This window comes from Pyrus communis, chromosome 3 (assembly GCF_041283825.1).
Source record: "Pyrus communis isolate YQ-2024b chromosome 3, ASM4128382v1, whole genome shotgun sequence".
In the NCBI taxonomy this organism is placed as follows: domain Eukaryota; kingdom Viridiplantae; phylum Streptophyta; class Magnoliopsida; order Rosales; family Rosaceae; genus Pyrus; species Pyrus communis.
Window position 1 is genome coordinate 7,983,614 of NC_142567.1, and position 17,678 is coordinate 8,001,291.

The following is a 17,678-nucleotide window of genomic DNA, read 5'->3' on the forward strand; positions in this document are numbered from 1 at the left end:
ATAAAGTGAGCTGGGGACAATTACGGTTTCCTCGCATTGGTCCCAATACATACCCAAATTCTCATTTTCATATAACCGTATTAAAAAATTTCGGTTTCCTAGCATCCGTCCCCATATATACCCAAATTCTCATTTTCATATAACGGTATTAAAAATTTTCAAAGTTGCTTGTTAAAGTCCAAAATGATAATTATACAATGTTTTAGCTCTTTAGCCATCAATCATACTTATCTTCTGATTAGGAAAAAGTTAATAAAAAAACTTCTCTCAATCTCTTTCGGACCACCTCCCCCACTTCCCACTCTCTTACAAAGGTCTATAAATATGGAGAGCCAAACCACATTATACTACACAGCAATCCTCTCTTACATACAACCTTCAGAAACCATTACTGTGCTTCCTTTGTATTAATATTGTTCGGAAAATTATGGCATCCTCAAGGACTTTTCTTCTTCTGGGCCTAGTCTTTGCTGTTCTCCTTCTCTCCTCTGAAATCTCAGCTCGTGAGTTTATTCTCCATTTTTCAACTAAAACTTGTTTAATTAGTAAGTAGAGCGAAGGAGTAAAAACATCATGTCCTCAAGTGCATGCCAAACAAAATTGTCTTCCAAGCAACTTGAACAATATATATCTTAATTGGTTGGAGAACGAAACATATATTGCTTCTAAGAACTTCTGAATCGATGTAAAAACATGCTGTTAATTGTTCATTTTGTATGTACAGCTTGTGGCTTTTGTACGTGCATGCATATCTTGATTTTAGACCTTCATATAATTGTTAAGTGATGTATATATATTTCAACATTTTATTTCTTCTCTATTTGTAAAGTTCTACTCTCTTTTTTCACCCCTAGAGGACAGCGTAGAACAGGCTAAAGGCCATGAGCATGGACATGACCACGGTCACGGAGGGCATGGACATGACCACGGTCGTGGAGGGCATGGACATCACCACGGTCACGGAGGTCATGGCCACGGCCATGATGGAAAACTGGGAGTTGCAGAGACTCAAACAAAGAATTAGCCAACCTCTTAGCGTCTATGTGTGTTGTAAGAGTCGTATAATATGCAATAAAGTTGTATTGGTTGAGTAGTTTATAAACTCTCAATCATATATAGGCAGCCTTTAAGCTTTATCTTGTATTCGCTTAATCGATCACCTTAGTATGTGTTCTCTTAATCGATCATTTTGGTATGTGTTTGCGATGTGCTTTAATTTTCTCAATAAATATTTGCAAAGTTAAAAATGTCAAGCATTTCAAGTCTACTATTAAGGAGTTTCTTTGGATACTCATCATTTTGGTGACAATATTTTTTTCGATTATTGCGCTTGTGATTTAAATTTGGGACATCTTCTAACATTAGGAAGTGAAGTACCACTTCGATACCATTAACTAGTTCATCCGATCATTATTTGGTTAAAGAATTATTTTGTGCACTGTTGACAAGGGGTTTGGAAGCTCTAGCTATGGTAAAATAAGAAGTTAGCTGTTGAGCTATACAAATACACGCTATGAATGAGGTGGTGATTGTATTGTTGAAAGGTCCATACTAATTTTCAAATTCTAGTGGATGTATTCGAAACTATTAGTTCTTTTGTTTTTATGCAAACAAATATTATGGAGGCAACAACTTTATAAAATGCATGGGTAGAGATTCTTAATCAATGACGTACAAACCTTTACTTATTTAGAAACCATTCTCAATACTTAAGGAACCCAAAATTCTACCATCATGGGAGATGTATGGACCAAACTGTTAACCTAAAATTCTAACCTATTTTGCTACCCTTTCTCGCCACTTTTCCTCTCTAAGACTCACTCCAACCATTGGGTTAGAACCTAAAATGTTCCCACACCCCCCCCCCCCCAACCCCAAAAAAAAAACAAACAAAAAAAAAACCCAAAAAAAAAAAAAAAAAGAAAAAAAAACTTCTAATCTATTTTGATACCCTTTCTCACCACTTTTCCTCTCTAACTCTAAGACTTACTCCAACACTTGCGTTAGAACCTAAAATATCACCTTCCCTTCCCCAAAAAAAAGAAACTTGCTCCAACTCTTTGGCCAAAAATCAACTTTAGGCTAAAATTGATTTTTGGGCAAATTTAACCCAAGAAACCGACCAAAGTAAAGCCCTCGATTCACTCTTGCGCATCGACGCGCCCATGAAATAGGTGAGCCGCAGCCAAGCAAAGTGCGAGACGCACGAAATGCGCCAAGGCTGACAATGCGCGAGCCCCAGGTTGACGCCAATGTCAGCCACAATCAATTAGCCCAACTACTATAACAATTTAAAAAAAAAAATTATTTATATTAGGATAGTCTACATAAATTTTATTTTTCAAACAATTATTTTAGACAATAAATTTTGACACACCCCGACCTGGAATGTCCACTTGGACTTCGAACCGGGCCGTGTTGGCCAACACCTGGAAGGTGACAAAGCCATAAAGTGTAGTGATGTGGAAAATGTGTATAAACTTAAACCTAAAAGTGCCTAAGTAATAGAGTGTGTGGTGAGCGGGAATGAACCTATTTCAAATGTGATGTCAGAGCATAAGTACAGTACAGTAAGATAGGGTGAGAATTATACCATCGAAGGTAATTGTCTACACCAAGATTTGCCAAGAATCCTCATCGACATGTAAGCTCAGCAATAAAACCTGGAGGGGCGAAAAATAAGGGTGAGTGGACCTAGAAACAAATCTTTGTAAAAAATCCTTTTCAAAAACATAATAACCCCTCGTTATAAAACCATTATAGTTTCCAAAATATACAAACTACGTATAGTAAGAAAATACTTACCGTAACCTGCAAAATCTCAAGAATTCATTATGGCACAATATCTCGTAAATAAGGGCATGACATCCATAATCACAAAATCTCACATAAGCAACATATCATATCGGGTGCTCATCGACACATGCTGACACACGAGTTGATGTAAGGGTATTCTGACATGAACAAGACTGGGTGTAAGAATAATATACATTGTAGTAATACAATCACGTGAAGACTGGCGCTATGTGAAGCACATACGAGTCGGAGTTGCCCATGGCAACCTGTATGACAGGACTGGCACCTACAATGTATCCAAAGTGAGCATACAGTGCAATGTACACATACACATGAAAGACTGGCCATGGCCCGGGCGAGTACCAACACCAGTGCAACAAACGATGAACCGATAACATCAATATAGTCATGCCACAACCATTCACCAATTCTAATCAATATCATACTATTCATGACCATAAATATAATCACGGCATCTCCTTATAGTGAGCTTACCTGTGCATCCCGTAAGATTATTTCATGGTAATTGCATAAAGAATTTATTAATGCTTGTATATATGGAAACTAACCAATGTATATATATATATATAAAGAAAAGACCCACTCACAGATCATGTCATCGAGTCGAACCCGCCTCGTAGCATCGAGATTCCTTGCGATGCATTTCGCCTAGAAACGAAGCCATTTAGGTAAAATAATGTGCTAATGAAATTACGTGTTTTCGTACAAAGTATGGCGTATGGCTAATAAAGGAACTATCCTAAAATGGTCAAATTAAAGAAAACGAAAGGCGGATTCGGAATCAGCGCGTCGAAATGCGCTAAGGAGGGTCCCCTGTCAAATTTTACAAAAAGTCAACGGTTAACCCTAAAAGTCAACCGATGTAAATATTATCTGGGATAACTCACTAATCAATATAGGCCCACTAAGCCCTACCTAGTCTCTAGTACTACTGAGTTTAATATTTAAGATCAATTCGTAGCATATTGTCCAAAAGTCAAGTCTCTATCAAAGGTGAGGTCCACAACCCTACACAAGTTAATCTGGAACAACTGCCCATGGATTTCCGATCTGTAACATCCCAAAGTCCACACTATACTTCTAGAACAACATACTAAAACTTCTTTATGATCCAACGGTTGGATCTCCACCAATCACAAATTTAAGTGGCGATCAACATTGGATTTTACAAACTTTAGAAATTCAATTTAGGAAGATCCGTATGTTGGATTCCTGATTCATAAGTTCCTAATATCTACAAATATTACGTACTATCACGTATTAAAGTTTGGTACCAATCCAACGGTCGGATTGTTCATTCATATAATGACCAAGTGGCAGCCAACTCGGCGGTCCTCTGCGAAACTATATTAAAACATTAGGATTTCACTAAATAGATGTCAATTATGGAATCAGGGCATCAAATTAGCCTAGGATGGTCTGGTGGGGTCTCAGCCCACGCGCCGCCGCACTTGGCGGCCGACCACCCCAACTCACCTGAAAAATCAACTATTTCCAAAAATTACCAAATTTCACAGAAATGAAAATCTCAATGAGTAGAGCAAGTTTTATACCTTTGGCCAAGTCCAATTTGGCCGGGAAAATCCCCAATTTCACTCGAACTCGCCGCAAACCCTAGAAATGGGTGGCTTTAATTTACCTACGGTGTTCCACCGCCCCTACAATTGTTGGGGCTTTGTTCCAGGCCTTAAGAAGAGTCTAATGGTGGTGGAGATCAAAGAGATTGCATCCAGAATTAGCGGATCGCCGCCTCGGGACTCACGGGGTTGCCGTCGCTGTACACCATGAAACGGGGCCAAATCCCATCGAATTGGAGTGGAAAATTAAATAAGAACAGCCGGTGAGAAGTTTCCAGGTGGTGGCCTGGTGAAATTTGTCGAAAAATGGCCGGAGGAAATGGCGGAATCTCACGTAAGGTACCGGGTTTGAAACAGGTCACGGGTCAGGGCCGGGTTCCTCTCCTTCTCTCTTCCCTCCTTTCCCTCATTTCTTCCCTCTTTGGTTGGTCACTCGCTATTTCTCTTCTTTTCCTATTGGGCCTCACTCTCCTCCTTTCTCTCCTTTCTCTCATCTCCCATTGGTCATCTCCTCACCTCCTTCTTTTGATTGGTCCGCACCCTCCTTATCTCTCATTTCTTTTCCAACTCAACCACACACGTGGCACAACAATTATTTGCTCCAAAAATTTGGAGCCTTCGAGAAAATAATCAATTGACCATTTTGTCCTCAACTTCCTACACTCTTTAAGAAGTCATATTTAAGTGTTGCTAGGGTTGTATTCCGTATCATTGATATGAATCTCAATTGGACTCTAAAATAGCCTTGTAAAACTACTTGCACTTGAAGGAAAAATTTGAAATGAAGAATCTTGACTTGAAGTTTGAGCATTGTTCATAAGTATTCCACCATAAATTAGTATACACCACGAAATTAAGAATGAAGAAGAATGTTGTTGATGATGATGTTTTAAAAAAAATTTGGTCTTAAGTTAGATTTGATCCAAATCTGATGCTTATTTCATATGGATCAAGTCAAATCTAACAAGCCGAATACGGGCAGGATCTGGTAGTCCAATTGTAAATGGATTCAGATATGAACTAAAGTATTCCGTCTGCAAATGTAGATATATCCCTTGAAATGCCATCTTATACTATTAATCATGACAAACTACTTATTTTGACTTAGTTGTTGATCATTTACAATATCAATTTATTATTCTAAGGAATCACAACTGAAAACCAATTTCTGTTTGGTTTAGTTAATGGTGCTTAATTACATTTTTCACATAATTAGCAAAAGCCATCTACAACTATGACCACATTGCCACATATTGCGTAGAAACAAATTTTTATGACCTACTAGCTAGGTTATGTTGAGAGTTGTCCCATATCGGTGAGGGACAAGGTTTGTTATGTGCTTATATGGTCTTGGATTACTCCCCATATTGCCAATTGGTTTTATGGTTGAACCTCAATTTCATCATGGTATCAGAGCAGGTTGTCCTCGTGTGAAGCCAAATGGCCACACACGCTCCACGTCACCTAATTGTTGTCCACGTGTAGGCTTGAAAATCCGCCACATGTGCGGAGGCGTGTTGAGAGTTGTCCCACATCGGTGATAGGAGCATTTTCATGCGACTTAAATGGCTTGTTCTCGTGCATTTACGTTATGTTTCTTTAGTTATTTTAGTGCTTTAAGCTATTTTCGTGTGTTTGTAGGTCGAAAGGGCTAAAGGAGCAAAAAGATGCATTTTGGAGACTTTTGGAGCACTTTTGGGCTAAGGATGGAAAACTTATGCTTGGAGCCAAAGTGTTGGACGAAATTGAAAACCTAATTGAAGACCAAAGTGTTGTAACCTTGTTCCCTTTAGTTTTAGGATATTTAAACCTTTCATATATCCTTAGTCGTGCATAACATTCCAACATTCCACTCCTTCATTCACCACTTATCATATCATACACTTATCTTATCATCACCACATATCATATATTTATTACTTATCATATCATTCATTCATCTACATTTCAATAACCGCTTATCTTATCACTCAAAATATCATTCACTTATCACTTATCTTATCATTCACTTACCACTCAACATATCACTCAACATATCATACACTTATCACTCATCACACTTCATCATTATACCACCATTCATTCTTTAAAAACACATGCACATTCACACACTTCACACAAACAACATTCACATGCAAACACAAGCTTTAACCAACAAACAAAACAGCCAACACATGCACCAAAACACCTTTGCCGTGGCCTTCACTCCCCCTTGCATTTTCAGCCATTCCACTTCATCATTACACCACCTTCTCCATCTTTAATCACATGCACCACCAATTCAACACATGCACTTGTTCCTCCATTAAATCAACCACATTCATCACCAAAGAACCCTTGTGCCGTGAGTTCCATTGCATTTCCAGCATCCTCACATGCATTCCCTTCACATTCACCCACATGCACATTCAATCATTCACTCATGCACCCTTTATTCTTCATCATTCAAGCCATGCACATTTAATCATTCATTTCCAAACTCAATGCCGTGGCTTTCCCATTCCATTTTCAGCACCAAAACAGCATTCACATGCAATTCCACAAACATTGCCGTGGCCTACTCACAATTCCAGCATCTTCACATGTCTTTCTAGCTTTCCCTTTCATTTCCACCACTCATTCTTCATCATTTCAGCCACCTACATGCATTAATTATTAAACTCTTCATCATTGCATTCAGAAAATGAGCAAGAAAGCTTCTCAAAGCCGTGTATCCCCTTTGCATTTTCAGCACATTCCAACACCTTCACATGCAATTCCAGTTTTCACATGTTTTCCTAATTGATTTTCCATCATTAATTAGCCACTTGCATCTTAAACAAACAGCCATATGTTCCCTCCACTACTCCTATAAATACCCTTGCATTCATTCATTCAATTGACATATCTCTCCATTTCTCACACCACAACACAAACACACACCATCTTTACATCCTGAAATTCCAAGCCTTGCCGTGGGTTTCTTTCCATTTTCTATCTTTCCTCATCCATTTTCCATAATTCCCCAATCCATTCAACACACCAACAACATCCCTTAGACCTTGTGCCATAATAACAAAGAAGAAGAGTGCCTAAACGTTCATACAATTCAAGTTTGAGTTGTTGGAATGTTTAGGTGTTTCTTTGATTTCAAAGTTTAAATTCAATTTTCTTTGTTTTGTAATGGAAGAGAAGAGTGCCTAAACGTTCATACAATTCAAGTTTGAGTTGTTGGAATGTTTAGTTGTCTCTTTGATTTCAAGGTTATGAGGAACTAAACCCCCTTTAGCTAGGGGGTGATTCGAAACTATGTTTATATTTGCAATATGAATTGATTACTTTTGGTTGGAATTTCATAAGTTGTGGATTCAATTCGTTTAACTGTTTGATTGATAACGTATTTATGTATGTTCATTGAGATTGCAAGCTTAATTTTCATGCATGAATATGACGCTTATAAACAATCGCGTTAAACGAATTTTTGGCATAAGTTTCATGCGTATTCCATAGTAACGAATGCCTCGTCAATGTTTATGATTTCCGTTGGACTTAATGATCTTTGTTGAATGTCTCTATCATGCGTATTCCATAGTTAGGGACTTTGATTAAGAATAATTTGGTTGTAATGCGTATTCCATTCAATCCAATGAATCTAGGGAAATCTGAAAGTTAATTTAAGCGAACCTAATTAACTTGGAGCTTTGAGTTTCATAATTTATCGAAAGACCAACCGAAAATCAATCTTGTATTGCAAGTGTAACATGTGTGGAGAAGAACCCCTTGGCTATTCCATCATCCATATTTTCATCACATTCATATTTACGTTTATTCGTTTTACAATTTGCTTAGTTTATTAACTTGTTTTGTTATTTCAATTTTCGTCAAATCAAACTTCCCCCCCCTTATTTTGTTAAGTCTTAATCATTTGATTTGTCTTATTTTATGTTTTTAAAGTATTTGGAGTCTTTTGAACTTGTTTTGAGTCTTTTAAGTTTGTCTTAGTGTTTTAAAAGTTAGTTTTATTTATTTAAGTTAAGTGTTTAGCATCCCTAGTTAATCCCCGGTTAGAACGATCCCTACTTACATCATTACTACAATTGTCACAAATAGGGTTTAATTTGTATGCGTATAATGTTCGTATCAATCGGTGAGGGACAAGGATTGCTATGTACTTATATGGTCTTGGGCTACTTCCCATATTGCCAATTGGTTTTATGGTAGAACCCTAATTTCATCATGGAATCAGAGCAGGTTGTCCTCGTGTGAAGCCAAATGGCCACACGCGCTCCACGTCATCATGTTGTGTTGTCCACGTGTAGGGTTGAAAATCGGCCACACGTGGGGGCCTGTTGAGAGTTGTCCCACATCGATGAGGGACAAGGTTTGTTATGTGCTTATATGGTCTTGGGCTACTTCCCATATTGCCAATTGGTTTTATGGTGGAACCCTAATTTCATCAAGTTAGATGGCTCATTTCTTACTTAATACATAGTGGTATCAACATATCATCAAACCAAACAAAGCATGCTTTGAAAGAGTTCAAACTACTCGAGGGAATTTGGTATGTGTTAGGTAAAAATAGTTTTCGTTTACCACTCTACTGTGAAAAAATGTGGGTGTCCAAAGATCTACCCTCTCCTTCTCTAAACTTTGAAGGTCTATAAATAGAGAAAGCCAAACCACATGATATTCACTTCACTCTGCGATCATCTCTTACCTTCATAATTCTATCCCATCACCTCGTTTTGTTAATTATAAGCAAACATGGCGTCCTCAAAAACTTTTCTTCTACTAGGTCTTGTCTTTGCTGTTCTCCTTATCTTCTCTGAGGTTTCCGCTCGGGAGCTGACTGAGACTGCTCCTACTCAAACCCGTGAGTTTCTCGCTTTCTCAATTAAAATTAATTCTTGTTTCTTTTATTCGATTACGCATTTGTAAATTTTGCTAGGCACATTTTATTCATCATCCACAGATCATCGCAGGTTTTAACATGCATGCTACGAATTTTGACTTTAGTATCCCACCTGTTTTCTTCTCGAACTTAAACATTTTTTGTTGGGAAAACGAGTAACTTGGGAACATCCGGATGGTTAGTCACTTTGCATGCATCGGTAGTTACTGCTACTGCACTTACAAGGCTTAATTTTCAGTTTTTGATATCCAACTTAATTGTTTTCATTTTCAAGAGGAGAGTGTTGAAAAAGCTACCTATGGTGACCATTATCACGGATACGAGCATAAACATGGATACAGGCACGGACATGGAGGGCATGAGCATGGTTATGGAAATTGGGAACATGGCCATGGTTACGAGCAAAAACATGGAAAGCATGAGCACGGCTATGGACATGGAGGCTATGGACACGGAGGCTATGGACACGGAGGCTACAGATATGGAGGCTATGGACATGGAGAGCATGACCACAGACATTGGAAGCAGCACGGGCATGGCCACGGACATTGGGAGCCCGGGCATGGCCACGGCCATCACGGAAAACTAGTAGCTGGCGCTGCAGAGGCTGAATTACAGAATTAGATATATGACCCTTCATTTGCCTGTGGTACTGAAGCAGTATGCGTTGCAATAAAGATTTGCTAGTCAATAAAAGCAGTAGTCCATGAACTGTGCGCTTTGGATCTCACAAGTATCATGCCGTGCTGCGGCGGGTCAAAAAATTTGTAAAAGCATTACTCTAGTCAATGAACGCGACATACCAAACCCACAAATTCACACCTATCTCACGTAGCCCCAAACCCACAAATCCACACCATAGCTCATATCTACATTAAAAAATGGTAATTTCGTAACTAAAACTAAATTCTCCCCTCAATTGCACTTATAGCCAAGCGTACCACCCCTCTCCAAATTTAGAATAGAGTAATTGTTATATACTGCAATATGCGATTTGATTTGTTATATTCGTGTTATTTCGAATTAAGGTTCGGACCCCAGCTTGTGTGTTGTGTAGTACCATCGGACTTCAGTTTGGAACCTGTATCTATCCTTTGCAACTGGCGACAATGAAAAACTTCAACCGGAAAAAGGGAGGGGAAAAAATCAAGTACGTATTTGCAAGCTAAATGAATTGATGCTTTATGGGTGGAGACAAATTTGCAAACATCCTGTGGCCCAATTCTCATTTTTTTTTCCCCAAACCAACTTGAGTTCTACAATATAGTAGTGATTTCAGCTCAATGAGTAGTTATTGTGCATGTCATGTGACACATGGGTTGGTATAAAAATTGAGAGAATAAATATTTATCACTCAGTCACGCTCTGAATATTTTAATTAAGAGAATCATCTTTATCAACTAAAGATAGTAGGTTTTTTTTTTTTTTTTTTTTTTTTTTTTTTTTTTTTTAAATTAAACAGTTACTCCTTAAACAAAGGGTATTATGACATGGTAAGTTTAAGAGAATCATCTTTATCCTTCTACTAGCTAGTTTTTCTCTTTTTCACGGTAACTACTTAGTTAACTTCTCACACATGTAGAAAATGTGTATGGTGCTTCTAGTATCAACTAGTTTTCTACCTTATAAGAAATCTTGGACATTGTCAAAAAGAAAAAAACAAAACAGAAGAAATCTTAGACATACGAAATACTGAAGTCAAGACTATACTAGACCAAGGCCTAGTTTGAGATTGTGGAGCTTTTAAAAACAACTTAAAAAAAAAAAAACTGAAACATTAAAAGAAATCTTGGACATACGAAATACTAAAGGGAGCTACTAGGCCCACTCGCCATTCTTATCTTCCCACCCACCCTATTTCCCCACCTCCGATTAAATTTGAAAACATAACAATACTATCTCTCCACCCACCTATATTCCTAAGTTACCCTTTCGTATATTTTAATTCATTAATTTTTTTTTCTTTTGCTAACATTGCATTTCTAAGAATCAAGGTGCATTTGCTCTTGGAAGATTCATTGTGGATAATATTCTGATTACTCATGAAATCTTCTCATCATTTAAGCGCAAAAAAGGTAAGTATGGTGCTATGGCTATCAAATTAGATCTTGAAAAAGCTTATGATTTTATTCACTGGGATTATATTAAATCTGTTTTAATAAGATTCGGATTCAACACTCATTGGATTAACCTCATTATGGAATGTACTACGTCCACTTCCTTTTCTGTGTTTGTTAATGGTAAAGCTCATGGCTATTTTCATCCATTGAGGAGCATTAGACAAGGGGGACCCCCTTTTTCCCCACATACTTATTTTATGTATGAAACCCCTATAAGACAAACAAAATTGGTGGGTCTCCTAGAAACAATGTTGGTCTGCTAACTACTCCTAAAGGGTTTAGAGTTACAAATCTGATGTTTGCGGATGACTGCCTGATCTTTGCTAAAACTACTAATACTACAACTAGGAATATTGCTATAGTGTTTAATGACTTTTCCTATACCTCTGGACAAAAATTAAACTTCTATAAGTCGTCGCTTTACTTCTCCAATAACACTCTAAATCATACTAGGAATGATATTGTCAATATCCTCAAAATCCAGCATATGGGCAAAACTTAGGGAAAGACTTGTTAATGCTAAAGAGCCTATTATTAAGATCCATAACAAATTATCCGGTTGGAAGGCTAATACTTTGTCTAAGGCGGGGAAGTTTACTATCATTAAAGCAAACCTTTTGGGTGTTCCAAATCTTACTATGGCCTACTTTAAATGCCCTGAAAAGATTACCAAGGCTATAGATAGAGAGAGTAGGAAATTTTTGTGGGGAAAAGACTCCAAACTAAACCCTGTTACGTGGGACAAAATTTTCTTGGCTAAATTAGGTGGAAAGTCTTGACCGAAGATCAAAATTGGTGGGTCCAAATTGTTAAAAATAAGTATTTGAAAAATGAAGATTGTTTTAATAATAAAATTAGACAAAATTATTCATGTGTGTGGAAGGGTATCCTCAAGGCTAGGGAAGTTGTTAGGATGGGATTGAGATGGCTAGTCAGAAATGGAGAAAATATTCTTTTCTGGACCCATAATTGGTTTTTCCTTTCCCTCTCACCAATCTCTTATCTAGCACCCGACTAACTAATGTTGCTCATGACCTAAAAGTGAGCCAATTTATTGCTAATGGTCAATGGAATAGACAATTGTTATCTTCTGTGGTTGATGTTGATGTTGGTAACAAAATTTGTAGTATTCCTTTGCCATTGGCCTCTCAAAATGACTTATGCTATTGGGGACCAAATGCTGATGGTAAATTCTCTGTCAAGTCTGCAACTTGGATACAAAACTCTATCAATAACAATGTTAATTCTAGCAAGCTTCTTAAAACTAATGTAGAATCTTAGCTTGCCTCACAAAGTAAAAAACTTTAGTTGGCTTCTCGTTTTGGGGAAACTCCAAACCAGAGACCATTTGGCAAGATATATTACTAATATGCCTACTATTTATCCTCCTTGTAACTCAAATGATGAAAGCATTAGCCATCTTTTTGTTAACTGTGATTTTGCTAGACAGGCATGGAGCAGCCCCACTATATTTGACTCATTAAATATAAATCAAACCCATAATTTCAATGATTGGTTAATCTCCATGGACAGCAAAAACATTGACAATCTAAGAGAGTTGAATATGGCGCTCCTTATTTGTTGGCAAATTTGGAAAAAAAGGAACCTTGTCGTTTTTTAAAATAAAAATCCGAGTTACATTAGAATCGTGAATTCAGTGTTAAGTATAGGTAGAGATTATCTTACAGCTAATCTGTTGATGCATACTCGGCCTTCTGGTGACCAAAAGGCGAAACCCGTCTCCATTCGATGGTATCCCTCGGAAACTAGTTTTGTCAAGCTCAACTTTGACGGCTTGGTGGTTAACCAGCAGGCTGCTTTTGGTTTTGTGATTAGAAATGAGAATGGTTCCTCTATCATTGCTGGGGCGCGTAGTGTTGGATAGAATACAATTAATGTGGCAGAATGTTTGGCGCTTCGTGATGGTCTCTAGATGGCAAACTTGAGAGGTCTTAAGTGCATCATTGTTGAAGGCGACTCTAAGTTGGTTATTGAGGCTATTCGTGGTGCCTATCATGCTCCTTGAAGACTGAGGACCATTCTTGCTGATTTTTTACGGCTGGCGGGCTTCTTTGGGATATTTGTTGGAAGCATGTCCTCAGATAAGCCAATTTTCTAGCAAATGCTATCACAAGTGTTGGTTTCTTAGTTAATGGCTTCCATGTTTGGGATAAAACTATTTCATTGGCTGCTCGTCTAGCCTACCCATTTGATTATACTCAAATAGGTTTCCTTAGGGGCTTTTCTCTTTAATATAGTTCTTTGCTTTTCTAGCAAAAATAAAAAATAAAAAAAAAATAGTTTGCCTTTTAACTAAAAAAATATAACAGCAATAACAAACCCTAAACTCAAACCCCTCACAGTCGTACAACACCTTAAAACCCCAAAACACACCAACAACACCACCCAATTCTTGGCCACACAAACACCACCGCCCAAATTCTCGACCATTGTGGAACTACCACGGTTCTGAACCATCCTTACCAAATAACAGTCGTGAACTAGTCAGGCGGACATGGCAACACCTCGTGAGGAAGAGAGAGAGAGAGAGAGAGAGATGAGATAGATTGACGGAGTCGGGATCAGTGCCGCCGTGCCGCAGAATGTGCAGCGGGTGTGGACTTGACAAATGGGGATCCGATGAGATTTTGATTGTTCTTTGTTTTTCATTATATTCACTTTTTATTTTTGTAAAGAAAATCAGTAATATTTTTTGTTGGTCAACAATGACTAATGTTTATGTGGTGAACTCCGGTTGATTGACCCTTTAGATCTTTAGTCATTTTGCATAAGGGTGAATTTGCAATCGGTCGGAAGGGTAAACGGTTGTCTGGTAGTGATGGGTGGAGAAGGAAAAAAAGCCACAATCTCCCACCTGTATTTTCCTTTCAATTCAATTTTGTCGTCGAGTACAAGTCCGCGAGTACGATCTACAAAGCAAGCAAGCAAAATTGGTTTTACATTTTGCTTTTGTCTCTGTTTTCTATTTTTATAAAAAAATTAATATAAGATATTTATATGATTTAATGATAGTGGTTAAAAAAAAAAAAAAAAAAAAAAAAAAAAAAAAAAAAAAAAAAAAAAAAGAGAGAATTCAGCTCCTTGCATTAAAGCTTCTGGGAAAAAACACATCCTCAAAATTCATTCAACCGTCAATGCTTCTCCACCAACACCCCCCCTACCCATTACGAATCCGTACATATGATATGACTAAACACACAAGGTAGGTGCTCAATAATTACTCATCATCCCCATTCACTTTTTAAGTTAAGGTGGGTAGGAGAATAAGATAATACGGTAAGAATGATGTTACTATTTTAAACTACTCTTAATAACAGTAGAAAAACATAGAAAAGTAGAATAATGGTCTACTAAGCTTCTAAACAAAATGTTTTTATTTTTCAAAACATAATGATTAGTGTCTATTTAATGAAAGCTTCAAATGGCAAGTATACCCTCACATATTTTATAAACTACAATTTTTTATTCTACATTATTCTCTTTGATAATTATTATATTACATTAAACATCATATCATTTTTTGTTATTTAGCATATTTACAACAATTTATATAAAAATTTTCCAAATACTCAAATACATTTTTCTTTTTTTTTTTTTTATGTTAAAAGCACTTTTTCAAGAAAATTTTTACTAAACACTCAACAATTTTATTTTACAGCTATTTATTCACACAACATAACAGAAACAATTTTTTTTAAAACACAATAATATCAAACTAGCTCCAAATAATTTGATTCGCTTCCATTGTTTGAAACCCTTCCATTGTACACAAATTTAAGAGGAGTCCTTTTACGACAAAAGTGCAAACTAAAGAAAAAAATTTTGGATTCCCATGCTAACAGTTTAATGTCCTAAAGAAATGATCGGCCATGAAAATTGGTCCCATTTCAACTTTTGCTTTACAAATTCTACCAATTCCTTGCACTCCTCAATAGCTCTTGTATCCACGCCGTTCCTGACCAACGGTGGAAAGAACAACCAAGTCGCGGTGGCCACCACGAAAACGATGGTCAACGGTGTTGACACAACCCAATGCAGCCGCCACCTTCCACCCAACGCCTTCTTCACGCCGAACTCGACGACCAAACACACCCCATGAAGAACAAAGAACCACGTAACCTCCCAGGTGGGAGTCGCACGCGTCATGTAGAAGTATATGAGCTCGTGCATCAAACCCGATACCAAAAACGTGGCTAACACGGCCGGCAGTGGGGCCCATGCAGTCCCCAAGAAGGTCTCGGCCGCTGACCGCACGGGTTTGTGCACGGTCTGGCGCAACGTATATGTTATCATAAGGTTCCACCTCCTACCCCAAAAATCTTGTAGCGAAGTTGAAAGGTAAGGCTCGTTGGACGGCGATTCGAGCTCGATTCCGAGAACCGCTCGCATCGTTGCGTTGGCTACGCCTACTAACACGTCCACAAAAAGATACAACATGCAACAATACTGACCTAATAGAATTCTGGGGTGCAAATGTTTTTTGTAGTCAGTTAGGGCAACCAATATGCCGAAAAGCAAGATTTTGGTTGGCAAATTCAGAGGCAACTTAGGGGTTCTTTCCAAATTTGGAAATAACTTTTGAGATGTTTTGATTGGGAGGCAAGCAGTGAAGACGAAGAGGAGGAGGGAGTTTAGGGGTGGGTCAGATGAAAGTGGGCCATGCCCAAAGGAGAAGAGGAGGAGCTTGAAGCTACCAACCCAGGTAATGAACATGGCAAACACTCCGGCGGGGAGGGCGGTGGAGAGAGAGAGAGGGAGGGTGGTGAAGAGGTAGAAAATAGGGAGGAGAGAGAGGAGCCTGAGTTTGCCTTTGGGGATTTTAGAAGCTATGAAATAGGTGTAGCAAAGAGAGGCAAAGATGGAAAGGCATACCTTGATTAAGCTCTTGATTTCTTCCTCCATTGATCCCATGATCGGTTGATTGATTGATACTTTTTTAATTTGTTTCATCAAAGTTCGTTGCCATCACCTGCTCCTCAACCTATGATCTATCGGCTTACCTTATCATGAGCATGCAAATTTTGTGTCCCAGATTGCTTTCAAAAATATTAATAATATCATGATCATGACCTTCTCGCTTTTATCCTTCTTTTATAACTGTTTGTAAGGAGGTGAAATATGTACCAACCTAACAATGCGCCCTCATTACCCCCAAGAACATGCAAATTTTCAAGGCACCACGGGTTTACTGTGGGGTTGCAACGTTTGATTAAAAAGAGGCTCCCTACTTTTATTTTTAGTTATGTGCCCTTGTACTCTTCACAAAATATCACTTTACTTCTCATCCTCAATTATATTCTATTTCACCCCACTCATTTTTTATATCTCATTTTGTTCCATTCCGTTAACTGAGTTGAGAAAAATGTTAAGGGCTTGGTCTTTTCACTTTTAATTTCCGACTTGGGACACTTGAAACTTCAAAATCACTCTAGCTTGAAAATCAAAAGGCCAAAAACCCCACAAAAATACTTAAATTTTCTCATATTAACAACTCTAAATTGTTTAATTTTCGCAAAATATAATTATAACTTTTTAACCTATTCCTATATTTATTGTTGAAATGACCAAAGGGTCCATTACACATTAGCGAAACTAATGGTTTTCTTAACTCAATTGGTGAAATTGGTAAAGGGAAACACAAAAGAACAGTGTATGAAGTGAAGTGAGACAAAATAAAATGTATGAAGTAAAACGAGATTTTATGAAGAATAAGAGGGGTAGCTGAAAATAAGCGTTAAAGAAAAGTTATTCGGTTCAATGCCGAATATTAATCAAACTTCGAAGCCACCTTTGTGGAATACTATTTGCTTTGCACGGTCAATTGTGAGTGCTCGATTTTAAATCTTGATTCCTTTCATTGGTGCGAGGAATACAATGTTGGCATATTGCAACTCGCCAACACGGAATCTTGAGATGCGTAACCGAACTAGAAGAATATATAAGTGACAAATTAATGAGAAAAATAGATTAATCGGGTGGACATCCAGTAGCACTCGGCTGAAGCCCATTATGGGCTGGATATCTTGATATCATCTAGCCCGAAGGATTATCAATGTGCCAAGAATTAAACCTTAACACCAATTACCCACCTTCGGCCCAAGTCCAATATTTCAGCCCCAACAGTTCTAAGAGAAAATTCATATTTTCATGTGATTTTTGTTTGGCTTTAATCGAAATGAATTATGAAAATGTGTCCTGTTGGTTGATTGTCAAAATCATTTCACTCCATATATTCTTCATGATCGTGTTACT

General features: G+C 37.7%; 1 protein-coding gene, 1 long non-coding RNA gene and 1 pseudogene across 3 annotated transcripts; 2 read left to right on the top strand and 1 right to left on the bottom strand.

Moving 5' to 3' along the window:
* Positions 1 to 351: 351 nt before the first annotated feature.
* On the top strand, positions 352 to 1,093 carry LOC148697847 (uncharacterized). Its single transcript, XR_015960598.1, has 2 exons — positions 352 to 503; positions 855 to 1,093. It is a non-coding gene; the product is annotated as an uncharacterized LOC148697847 (long non-coding RNA).
* A 7,953-nt stretch (positions 1,094 to 9,046) lies between these two features.
* LOC137714878 (uncharacterized) lies at positions 9,047 to 10,100 on the top strand. The gene is made up of 2 exons (XM_068454035.2): positions 9,047 to 9,246; positions 9,560 to 10,100. Exons 1-2 carry the CDS (start codon positions 9,138 to 9,140, stop codon positions 9,907 to 9,909), a joined length of 459 nt encoding a protein of 152 aa, XP_068310136.2. The 5' UTR covers positions 9,047 to 9,137; the 3' UTR covers positions 9,910 to 10,100.
* Positions 10,101 to 15,134: 5,034 nt separating this feature from the next.
* Positions 15,135 to 16,599, bottom strand: LOC137716500 (putative long-chain-alcohol O-fatty-acyltransferase 5 pseudogene; annotated as a pseudogene). Its single transcript, XR_015960599.1, has one exon. The product of XR_015960599.1 is annotated as a putative long-chain-alcohol O-fatty-acyltransferase 5 pseudogene (transcript).
* Between the last annotated feature and the right edge of the window lie 1,079 nt (positions 16,600 to 17,678).